Raw genomic sequence first — 12,566 nt, forward strand, 5'->3', positions numbered from 1 at the left:
TTAGACCTTTTGGCAAACAACGAGTGGTCCTTCAATATCTCAAAAACAGTAACCAAGTGACTGATATGTTCGTTTAGTGACTTGCTATAGATCAGTATCTCATCAAAGAAAACCAAAACAAACTTCCTAAGATGGGCCTGAAATACCTGGTTCATCAAAGCTTGAAATGTAGCATATGCATTGGTGAGCCCAAAGGGCATCACTCTGAACTCGTAATGGCCTTGGTGGGCCCTGATTGCTGTCTTATGCATATCAGTTGGTCTCATTCTGATCTGGTGATATCCAGCTCTCAGATTAATTTTTTGAAAAAAATCACAAACCCTTGTAGCTCATCTAGCAAATCATCCACTATAAGAATTGGATATTTGTCTTTAATTGTAATTTTATTCAATCCCCTGTAGTCTACACAAAATTTCCATGTTCCATCCTTTTTATTTACTAATAAGGCTAAAGAAGAAAAAGGAGATTGGCTAGGCTGTATAATCGCATGGCTCATCATATCCTTAACTTGTTTCTCTAGTTCTTCTTTCTGGAAGAAGTTGTACATGTATGGCCTTAAACTTATTGGTGAGGCCCCAGTCTTCAAAGGAATAGCATGGTCTAATTGTCTAGTGGGGGGTAGTGTTGTAGGCTCCGCAAACACTTTTTCATATTTGGCCAACAACTCTTACATAACATAGTCCACCACTACTTACTCCTGATTATATTCCACCTTGAGTAGAACAAATGTGCCATCATCACCTTTCCTTTCCTCAATATTTTGCCCATGGTGCTTCCATTTATCATACTAAGTCTTCCCCTTTCAGGAATGGTATGTAAGACCACTCTATTTGCCTTCTTCCTAATGGTAACAATTTTCTTCTCATGGTCAAATATAGCGGCGTTAAGCTTCTTCATCCAGTCATTGCCCAGCATTATGTTACATGCTCCCAACTTGATGATCCTTAAGTCCTTCTTGAAGGTTTTACCACTCATCTACCAAGTGAACTCTGGACAAGTAGAACTACAGTACATATAACTGCCATCCGCAACAGTCACTCTAATTGGAGTAGAGTACACTGGATGATATCTAGTTTCTTTCACTGTCTGCTCATCCATGAAACTATGGGTGCTACCAGAGTCAACTAGCATACTCAAGTTTCTATTCTTGATAATTCCACTAACTAATATAATATTTACTCCAACAGTGTTACCAGATAATGCATTCAAAAAATGGCTTCTTGTAACTCAGCCTTTGTTGGCCCAAGTGAAGTTTTGTTTTGAAGATTGACAAAGGAAGCTCAGGCATGAACCAGGTCCATCCCCTGTGTACACAGACACGAACAGATTCGAGCATAAGGAATGCACGTGAAGGAGATAATCTTAACTTGCTATATCTGATATCTCCTGATCGAAAATGTTACATAATTGATAAGGAGAAGGACTCCTTACTCAAAGAGAACACTATCCAAGATAAGGGAAGAGTTATAAGTTGAGGATAACTAGAACTCTTCCACCAAGGAAGAATAGCATTAAAACTCTAGTTATTTCCCATTCTACTAACTGTATATATTGCAGGATGTTCTCATTCTACGGTTACGCACAAAAGCAGAAGTTAAACGTGAGTTGAGAGCAAAATAGCAAGGTATTTTGCAAGTAATTCTTGTATGATTCAAGTGTGCGAACCTGAAGCTACATGAACCAGCTAGAAGAACCAGTTCCAAGTGTCTGTCTTTTATTCTAGTTCAATTATAGTTGGTGGTTTTCAATTCGTACCTTTCAGTTTTATCTAGAGGCAATTGTAATACGTACTCTGAGTATTCAAGTTAGAGTTAACTTGAAGTTGTCGCAACAGTTAGAGGCTGGTTGCCACAACGAGATTAGAGTTAATCCTTAGGTTTACAAAAAGTTTTGTAAATGTTATTTTGGCTCATTGATTTAGTGAAGTGTTGGGAAAAAATCCTACTGAGTAGTTGGTTATGGTTTTTTAACTTTTGAGCCGGGTATTTTTCACGTAAAAATACTTGTGTTCTTTACTTTCCGTATTTACTATTTCGTCAACAGTAGGTTAAGGAGCACTTAGAAGAACCAGGTCCTTTTGTAGCGAGTACACGCGAAAATTAGACACCACACAAATCACCCCCCTCCTTCTTGTGTGGCATTGACGTATAAAACATCAAATGGTATCAGAGAAAGTTATCCTTGAAGAGGCTAACACCTTAGGAGAAGATCAAGATGAGTGCACCACCTGAAAACTGGGAAGGGCAATCCACTGCTAGGCCACCACTTTTCAATGGCCAGTATTACTCTTGGTGAAAAAACAGGATGGGAGATCATATCATAGGAGAAGACTATGAGATATTGTCACAGATGGCCCACTGGATACCATGAAGATAAATGCCGAAGGAGTAGAGGTGCCAAAGACAAAAGCTGACTCCACTTGTGAGGACTGGAGGAAATGGGAGAAGAATGCTAAAGCCAATAAATTGCTTGTTTGTGGACTCGGTCCAGATGAGTACAGTAGAATCCAAAGTTGTTCCACTGCTAAGGAAATCTAGGACACTTTATAAGTGGCCTATGAAGGAATACCTCAAGTGAAGAGGTCTAGAGGAACTCTACTGTATTCTCAATACGAGAACTTTACCATGAATAAAGGGGAAACCATTCAAGAGATGTACACAAGGTTCACTACATTGACAAATGAACTAAAGTATCTTGAAAGGATTATTCCTAAAGAAGATAGAGTTGAGAAGATTTTGACAAGGGTTCTGCCTGTTACTTGGGAGAAAAAAATCACTGCCATTCAGGAATCAAAGAATATTGCCTCTCTCCCATTGGATGAGTTAATTGGAAATCTCACTGCTTAAAAACTTAGGAGACAAACCATGAAAATGGATGTACCTAAGAAGGAAATGAGCCTGGCACTCAGAATCACTGAAGGTTCTAATCTAGAAGATGATGAAGTGGCTATGATCACCAAGGACTTCAAGAAGTACTTGAGGAGAGGAAAGGGTCCTTCAAGAAGTGGAAGCTATAGTAAATCAAAAGTTTCTGAGAAGCAAACCAATGATGGATGCTACAAGTGTGGAAAAACCGATTACCACATCAAAAACTATCCCCCAATGGGAAATTGAGTGGAAGAAGGAAAGACCTGGACGAAGGAACAGGAAGAAGGAAAAGGTTCAACCCAAGAAAAGCAACAACAAAGGATCAACCAAGGCTATGGTCGCTGCTTGGGGAGAAAGCTCAGATGATGATGATGGGGATAAACAAGCACTTATGGCCATTGGAGAATTTGATGAAGAAACTGAGGTAAGAGTATTTCATCTCAAAGACAAAATTAAATTATTGTCTAAAGAAAGGTTGTTTGAGTTACTTCTAGAACTGATTGATGAATCTGAGGATGTAAACAATGAAAAGGAACAGTTGTCTAAAGAATGTGTGATTTTGAAGGCTAAGTGCAAAAATCTGGAACTTAGGGTTAGTGAAACTGTAAGTAAAACGTTGGGTTGAAGAACCAAGTTCATGCACTTGAATCAACTATCCTAGAGCTTAGATCTGAATATCTAAAACTGAAATTAGGAACAAGTAAAAGGATAGTTGATCACACACAACTCACTTTAGAAGAAAACGTAGGTAAAATGAAAGATGAGCTGTATAAAAGGGATAAGGAGGTAAGAATTCTAAAGGAGGATTTAAGCAAGGTCAAGCATGAGCTAGACAGAACTTGTAAATGGAACATGTCCTCCGATGCACTTTCTTGGCTACAGGAATATCATAGTAGCAACAGAAGAGGACTTGGCTTTGGGAACCTGGCACCTAAATGGGATCCTAAAAGCAAGTACCTCACACTTCCTGAGAATATGATTTGCACACACTGTGGTAAAACAGGTCACTATAAAAGTGAATGCACTGCAAAAGAAAAGGCAAGTCAAAAGAACAAAGAATTTGTTCAAAGGAAAAATAGGCTACCAAGTTGGGCTAAAAAGAATTTGATTCATCCTTTTGACTATAGAAAGGGACCCAAACTAGTTTGGGTTCCTAAGACTAACCTCTGATTTCCTTTTACAGGTCCAAGTAAAGGGGAGCAGCCAAATATGATACATGGATAGTGGTTGCTCAAAGCATATGACATGAAGCAAGAACCAGTTCCTTTCACTTGAGGACCTCAAAGGAGGTAATGTCTCCTTTGGAAATGGGAAGAAAGGTGAGATCAATGGGATTGGAAAGGTAGGTAAGACTGATTCTCACTCTATTGAGAATGTCTACTTCATAGATGGACTAAAGTACAGTCTAATAAGTGTATCACAATTGTGTGATAGAGGTAACTTGGTAGCATTCACCTCTACCAAATATTTTGTGATTAATCTTACCACTGACAAGATTGTTTTGCAGGTAAAAAGAGTGAACAATATATATATTGTAGATCTATCCACACTTTTAGAAAATGAACTCACTTGCTTAAGTGTGTTGGACAATGATCCCCTCCTTTGGCACAAGAGACTTGGACATGCAAGTCTGAGTCAACTCAACAAATTAGTCTCTAACATCAAGTTCAAGGAAGATAAAGTTTGTGAGGCTTATGCAAGAGGAAAGCAGGTAAGATCCTCTTTTAAATACAAGAAAATGATAAGCACCACCAGGACGATGGAACTGGTCCATATGGATCTTTGTGGTCCAATGAGAACATTAAGCAGATGTGGCAAAAGATATGTGATGGTGCTTGTTGATGATTATTCTAGGTTTACTTGGACATTGTTTTTAATATCTAAAGATGAAAAATTTGACATGTTTACCTATTTTGTTAGAAAAACTCAGAAACAACTAGGCAATCAACTTGCATCAATTAGGTCTGATCATGTCACTGAATTTGAGAATGCTAAATTTGCTGAATTTTGTGATGAGCATGGCATAGATCATAATTTCTCTGCTCCTAGGACTCCACAACAAAATAAAGTAATTGAAAGAAAGAATAGGACACTTGAAGATATGGCTAGGACTGTGCTTCTTTTTAGTAAACTGCCCCACAGCTTCTGGGTAGAAGTTGTAAACACTGCATGCTATATCATAAATAGGTGTATGACTAGACCTCTTGTAGAGAAGACTCCCCATGAGTTACTTAAAGGGAAAAAACCAAACATATCCCATCTTAGGGCATTTGGATGCAAGAGCTTTGTGCACAATAATGGTAAAGACTCCCTAGGTAAGTTTGATCCCAGAAGTGATGAGGGAGTATTCTTGGGATATTCTTCATATAGTAAAGCTTATAAGGTCTATAACAAAAGAACTATGTGTGTAGAAGAAAATGTTCATGTGGTTTTTGATGAAATTAACATTCTTTCTGAGAGACGGGAACATGATGAAGAAGCAATTATGCTGGTAAGAAACTCAAATGAAATCGTAGCCCAGACTGAAGCTGCACTAGAGGAAGGAACTGATCCTTCCACTCAGGGCAACATGACAGAGGGAATAGAACAAAGAGGAAATGATACTCAAACCTCAAGGGAACCTGTCCATGAACCTGTTCCTCAGCAACAAAACATTGAAGGAACATCAAGGGGAAACCAGCTGGTTGTGAAATCTTACAAGTATCAGAGTTCTCATCCCATTGAGAACATAATTACTGATCCAGCCTCTGGAATCAAAATCAGATCTTCATTAAAGAATCTTTGTGTTTTTGATACTTTCTTATCTCTTATTAAACCTAAAAATATTGTTGAGGCTTTGCAGGATGCAGACTGGGTAAATGCAATGCAAGATGAACTCAACAAATTTGAAAGGAGTCAAGTTTGGCATCTGGTACCAAGAACCAAGGACAGATCAGTAATTGGCACAAAATGGGTCTTCAAAAACAAACTTGATGAAGATGGAACAGTTACAAGGAACAAGGCAAGATTGGTGGTTCAAGGATATAGCCAAGAGGGGGGCATAAACTATGATGAAACCTTTGCTCCAATTGCAAGGTTGGAAGAAATAAGACTCCTCATAGCTTTTGCTGCTTACATGGAATTCACTCTTCACCATATGGATATCAAGAGTGCCTTCCTCAATGGCTATCTAAAAGAAGAAGTGTTTGTCAAGCAACCTCCGGGCTTTGAAATCAAGGAATGTCCTGATCATATGTACAAGCTTGACAACGCACTTTATGGGCTCAAGCAAGTGCCAAGAGCATGGTATGAAAGATTATCAAAGTTTTTGCTTGAGCATGACTATAAGAGAGGTAAAATTGACAATACTTTGTTCTTGAAAGAAAAAGGTAAAGATCTCTTGGTAGTTCAGATATATGTTGATGATATAATCTTTGGAGCAACTACTAATAAGTTAAGTAAAGAATTTGCTAAACTAATGGGGAGTAAATTTGAAATGAGCATGATGGGTGAGCTAGATTTCTTTTTAGGCTTACAAATTAAATAAAATTCAAATGGAACTATGATCCATTAGCAGAAGTATGTAAAAGAGTTGCTTAAAAGGTTTAGAATGGAAGATTCCAAAGAAATTGACACTCTTATTGCAACAACTACAAAGTTGGATATAGATGAACTTGGTTCATCTGTTGATCAGAAGTTGTATAGGGGAATGATTGACTCATTATTGTATCTCACTGCTAGCAGACCTGATATTATTTTTAGTGTAGGCCTTTGTGCAAGATTTCAAGTGAATCCAAAGGAGTCTCATTTGACTGTTGTCAAGAAGATTTTGAGATACCTAAAAGGCACCACTGACTTGTGTCGATGGTTTTCAAAAGGTAGTAATTTCAATCTAGTGGGATATGCTGGTGCTGATTATATAGCTTTTCTTGTGGATAGAAAGAGCACCTCAGGTATGGCACACTTTCTTGGCTCATGTCTTATGTCTTGGGCCACCAAAAAGCAAAATTCTGTGGCCTTATCTACTACTGAAGCTGAGTATGTTGTTGTTGCTTCATGTTGTGCTCAATTGTTGTGGATCAAACAGCAATTAATGGACTTTGGAATTGATGTTGGTTGTATCCCCATCTTTTGTGATAACACTAGTGCAATTAGTATGACCAAGAACCCGGTTCATCACAAAAGAACTAAGCACATAGATGTTAGGCATCACTTTTTGAGGGACAACTATGAAAAAGGTTTGATCACTGTGGAATTTTGTGCTACTGACAAGCAAATAGCTGACATCTTTACAAAAGCTCTAAGTAGAGATCACTTTGAAAGGAACAAGTTAAAATTAGGGATGATTAAGATCACCTAAAAGGAACCAGTTCTAACTCGATATTAGAAAAAAAAAATGAAAAAAGAATTTGATGGAAAAACAATTTGGTTAGAAAATCTGTAAATTTTATATATAGTTAGATTAGATTTTGCTCAGTCTCATACTTTCAATAGTATACTCTTGTGCCATGTGCTAAAATGACTCATTAATCTCTAATGATATTATCTCTATTTTCTTGGAAAATTTAGACTTACACAAGAGATTTTTTAGTGAAGAACCTGGTTCATCAAGATTACTTGGTATATATTCTACACTCAACATAATTTGAAATAACTATATTTGGATCATGATTGAAAGAAGAGTCCCATCTAATCCAAAATCCTTTTTGCACTTATCTGTTACAAATAAACCAGTTCCGTTCAAGAGGAGTCCTAACCGCATTAAGTGCCTTGATTCTAGGGATAGTCTTGAACGTCTTTTCAAACTGACTTGCAGTTTGATTAGACTTATGCAAAAGCTATTGTTAGTCAAGTGAACTCCTCCACTTTATATTGATTAGGAGTAATTTATTTCTCCACTTCTAAACTTTCAAGTCGTCCAAATTCTCTCAAACTTCTCCCCTCTTCTACTATCACACAAACTCGTTTTTTAAAGCTCCCAAACTCAGAAATGACAAACCCTTTTGAAAAGCCTTCATCCCCACCCAAGGAAATCACACCCACACCATCTATCACACATTCAACCATACCTATGTCTAAGAAAGGAAGAACTAAGATGCTTGCTCACAAGACTGTGGCTGGGAGCGCATTATCTAAGAAATTAGATAAATAATTGAAGGATAGCCAGGTCCAGGAACCTTAAAAATCTGAAGACTCATTTAAATCTTCTACTGAGGGGGAATAAACGGTTTCTTCTTAGACTGAATAGGTATCATCTGGCCCTAAAGTTACTCCTGAAACTATTTCTGAGGTTGCTAAGAATTTGTAGAATATGTTTGTGCTGGTAGGATCTATGGCAGGTGTTAAAACTACTGAGTCTGGAAGGGTTGGTAGTAAAAATAAAAAAGGAAAAGAAAAAGAGAGTGAGGGTGCTCGGAGTACTGTGAGGGGAAAGGGAAAATGAGTGGTTGGTTCTTCACCCATTCCTATTAGTCTAACTAAAGAATCAGGTGCAATGGTTGTTTGGGGTGAGGAATGTGCTACAATAGAGGAGGGTGTGAGAAAAACTAGGGGAAGTAGGTCTGGAGAAGCTACTGAGGGGCTGGTTCAGCTTGGGAAAAATATAGATGAACCTGTTCCATCTGAACAGGAAACTCTCGCAGACCTACTGAAAAGGATGACTGCAAGTTACAATCCAAAGAAGAAAAGAAGTTCAGGAGCTAACACCCCTGGCACTGCTAGGGCAAACATGAAAAGGAAGACTGCCTCTTCTATCCATGTTAAAATTCCTCCCACAAGAGGAAGAGCCACAATAAGTCAGAAGAAGCTAAGTGAGGCTGAACTGGAGAAAGCCTTCGAAGAAAGTAAAAGAAAAGTTGTTGCTAAGGGAAAGAAGAAGGTGAGTGAGCCTGTTGAGGCTGTTGAAATTGATGAGATAGACCAAGTCTAGAGAATCTCCCTACTGCCCTTGCCATTACTAGGAAATTTGGTGACAATGAAAAGGAACTTGAGCCCGATACTATTTACAAAAGTGAGATGAAGCCACCCCACAAAGTGTTGTTCGAATTTGTAAACAAATATGTGTTGCCTAGGCAGTAAAGGAGGCACATTGCCACATTCATGGACCTGGACCTTATGGAATGTTTGGATAGTGGGAGGCAAATCAACTGGCCTAGGTTTATAATCTAGCTTCTTGACAGGGTTCTAAATGGTACCAAGACTCATGACATACCCTATGGCATACTTCTCACGGTTGTACTTGTGCACTTAAAGTTACCCATCAGGAAATGAGAGGTTGGTACAAACAAGGATTATTTTGGGGGAAATACTCTGACTGCTTGTGACTATGAAGTCCAAACCACTCCTAAAGAACCTGGTTCATCCAAAAAGGTACCAGTGAATGCAAAGTGTGAGCCTTGGTGCAAGAAAGTGGGGCTAAGGATGCTGAGATTAATAGGCTAAAGAAGAGGTTGGCAGAAGTGGAGACTAAGAGAAATGCTCTCAGAATTGAGCTGGCAAAGGAAAAAGAGAAGAATGATGTCATTCTTTAGGATATGCTGCAACTACTCCAAGCCAAAAACCAAGAACCTGGTCCTTCCTAACCTTAAGCCTCCTAGCCTAGTGTAGATCAACCAGTCACCCAGTTTGGGATTTTTTGCTTCTTTTGCTCATTATCAAATATTTTTATTTCTTCTTATATTTTGTGGTAGGATCTTATCAATCACTTAAATTCATTGTTTTTTGCTCTAAATGTTTGTTTCTATTTCTTAGATGGCTAATATCCTTAGATTGATATATGATGATTAATCCATGATTCCATTTGAAGTAGCCCCAGTGGCCATGAGTAATTTTTTAAAATATGGTTATCTTCCATATTTATGCAACTTTTCGATGATGCCAAAGGGGGAAAAAGGTTGTGCTTATACTTTGAAAAGTGATGTTTATAACCTAATGAACTTGGTCCTTGATGATAAGTGATAAAAAGGTAAAATGTTCTAACATTGTGTTGATGTTGAGCTGAGTCAAAACAGGGCCTAAGCTTATGAAAAGCACAGAGTTTGTCATCATCAAAAAGGGGAAATTTATTGGCCCAAGTGAAGTTTTATTTTGAAGATTGACAAAGGAAGCTCAGGCATGAACCATGTCCATCTCCTGTGTACACAAACACTGGCAGATTTGAGCATGAGGAATGCACGTGAAGGAGATAAGCTTAACTTATTATATCTGATATCTCCTGATCAAAAAGGTTGCATAATTGATAAGGAGAAGGACTCCTTACTCAAAGAGAACACTATCCAAGATAAGGGAGGAGTTAGAAGTTGAGGATAACTAGAACTCTTCCACCAAGGAAGAGTAGCATTAGAACTCTAGTTATTTCCCATTCTACTAACTCTATATATTGCAAGATGTTCTCATTTTACGGTTACGCACAAAAGCAGAAGTTAAACATGAGTTGAGACAAAATAGCAAGGCATTTTACAAATAATTCTTGTAATTCAAGTGTGCGAACCTGAAGCTACATGAACCAGATAGAAGAACCAGTTCCAAGTGGCTGTCTTTTATTCTAGTTCAATTGTAGTAGGTGGTTGTCAATTTGTACCTTTCAGCTTTATCTAGAGGCAATTGTAATAGGTACTCTGGGTATTCAAGTTAGAGTTAACTTGAAGTTGTCGTAACATTTAGAGGCTGGTTGCCACAACGGGATTAGAGTTAATCCTTAGGTTTATAAAAAGTTTTGTAAATGCTGTTTTGGCTCATTGATTTAGTGAAGTATTGGGGAAAAATCCTACTGAGTAGTAGGTCGTAATTTTTTTACCTTTTGAGTTGGGTATTTTTCACGTAAAAATACTTGTGTTCTTTACTTTTCGCATTTACTATTTTAGCAATAGTAGGTTAAGGAACACTTAGAAGAACCAGGTCCTTCTGTAGTCAGTACACGCGAAAATTAGATACCACACAAATTATCTCCCCCTCCCCCTATGTGGCATTGATGTATAAAACATTAGCCTCGATATCACCTTCAATAAACTCATGTTCAGATGCTAACTCTAAGGATGTTGATTCACTTTCACCTATTATGCACTAGAGTTGCTTGGTTTTGCATTCATGCCCAGGGCCATATTTAGAGCATTAGTTATCATTCTTCCTATATTCATACACTTCAGGACTGAGTTTGAAGGTAGTTGGCTTGAAACTGGTTGCTGCTGCATTTCTAGTTACTCCTAAACTGCCAGAAATTGCACTGCTCTTGTACAACTGTTTCTGCTTCTTCTGGGCTGCCTCAATGACTTTCTCTTGTATCCTTGCTTGTTGAATAGCAAAGCTAAGAGTTCATGGCTTAAACAGTTTAACAGAGAATCTGATTTCCTCCTTGAGAGCACCAACAAAACTCGATAGGAAGTGGTCTTCATTTAGAGCAGGATTTCTGATTATCATTTGAGCTTTCAAATCTTCGAACCTACTCGAAAACTCATCCATACTTCCCAATTGCGAGAGCTTGTTAAACTCCTCCACTATATCGTCCATCGCTACATCCCCAAATCTATTGCATATTTTAAGTTTAAATTCATCCCAAGTAATTACTCATTTACTCAATACTAAGGAGTTATACAAATCTCAGCACCACTATTCAAATAAAGTGCAGCTCCTTCCACCTTTTGATTATCAGGTACTCTATACAAATTAAAATACCTTTCATATTTTCTAATCCATACATTTGGATCCTAACCTTCGAAACTCGGAAGTTTCCATCTTGTGGTCTGATTTTTCTCATTTCTGGCATGGGTAAGATCTCATCACCTCGACCTGCCTCCTGTTCTCGATCAAGCCTTCTCTCCATGTTATCCAGTCGTTCGAGTATCAGCTCCAGTGTTCCTTGAATACCCAGTTGAGTTTCACCCAGAGCTTGTTGTCCATTAGTTAAGCCCTCTAATATTTCATCATGCTTAGCTAGCCTGTCATCCATAAGTTTCAATCTAGTACCCTCTGCCATTGCTCAATATTGTGGTCGCAGAATCGAGGCTCTGATACCAATTTTCAAGTTCTGATTATCGAGTTAAGAATTTTAATAAACTAATTGAAGAACAATTATTTTGGGATGATTTTCTATTTATATAAATGGAAAATTAATAATTGAATTACAAACTAATTCTACTAAAAAGGAAATAGAAACTAGTAACTTTTCATGGGACTGGAAACCTACAGAAAAGAGAGGGTTGGATCAGAATTTAGAAGAAGAAGAGAGAAGGGAACACGAGGTTCAGATGAATCGAGAAGGAAGAAAGAGAAATTTATCTGAATTATGTTATGCCCTTTCTCTCTATCCTAGCTAGCTTATATCCTCAATTGAACTGATCTAGGTCGTCGTTGCTCATTAAACTACTTCTAATTCGGGCCCTTCATTTGGGTATTTGTGATTCCGGTATAACTAATTCTTTCATTTACACAATGGAGCTTGAAGGATCATGACGGAAATTATTTATCTTAATTGCTCATAAAGCTTCTGCAAGAAGAAAATGTTAAGATAATTGAAATCTATTATGTTATTGAATTTTTTAAAGTTGGGTTTGGTGGTCTTTAAGTGGTAAAATAGTCTTTAAGTTGGGTTTGGAGACGAAAATGGTGATAGCTCCGCCAGAGACCACCATATATTCAAAAAAGACAGCGACACGTGGGATGGGACTAAAAAAGAATTAGAAAACGAAAAATAATTGAAAAACTAAAAAAATTATAAATTGACAC

At 37.8% G+C, this 12,566-nt stretch overlaps 1 protein-coding gene across 1 annotated transcript; it reads left to right on the plus strand.

The window, feature by feature from the left end:
- Positions 1–2,366: 2,366 nt before the first annotated feature.
- Positions 2,367–2,846, plus strand: LOC142169752 (uncharacterized). The gene is made up of 2 exons (XM_075231658.1): positions 2,367–2,511; positions 2,563–2,846. The coding sequence occupies exons 1-2, from the start codon at positions 2,367–2,369 to the stop codon at positions 2,844–2,846; spliced, it is 429 nt and encodes a 142-aa protein (XP_075087759.1).
- Positions 2,847–12,566: the final 9,720 nt, after the last annotated feature.

This window comes from Nicotiana tabacum, chromosome 15 (genome assembly GCF_000715075.1).
Source record: "Nicotiana tabacum cultivar K326 chromosome 15, ASM71507v2, whole genome shotgun sequence".
Taxonomy (NCBI): domain Eukaryota; kingdom Viridiplantae; phylum Streptophyta; class Magnoliopsida; order Solanales; family Solanaceae; genus Nicotiana; species Nicotiana tabacum.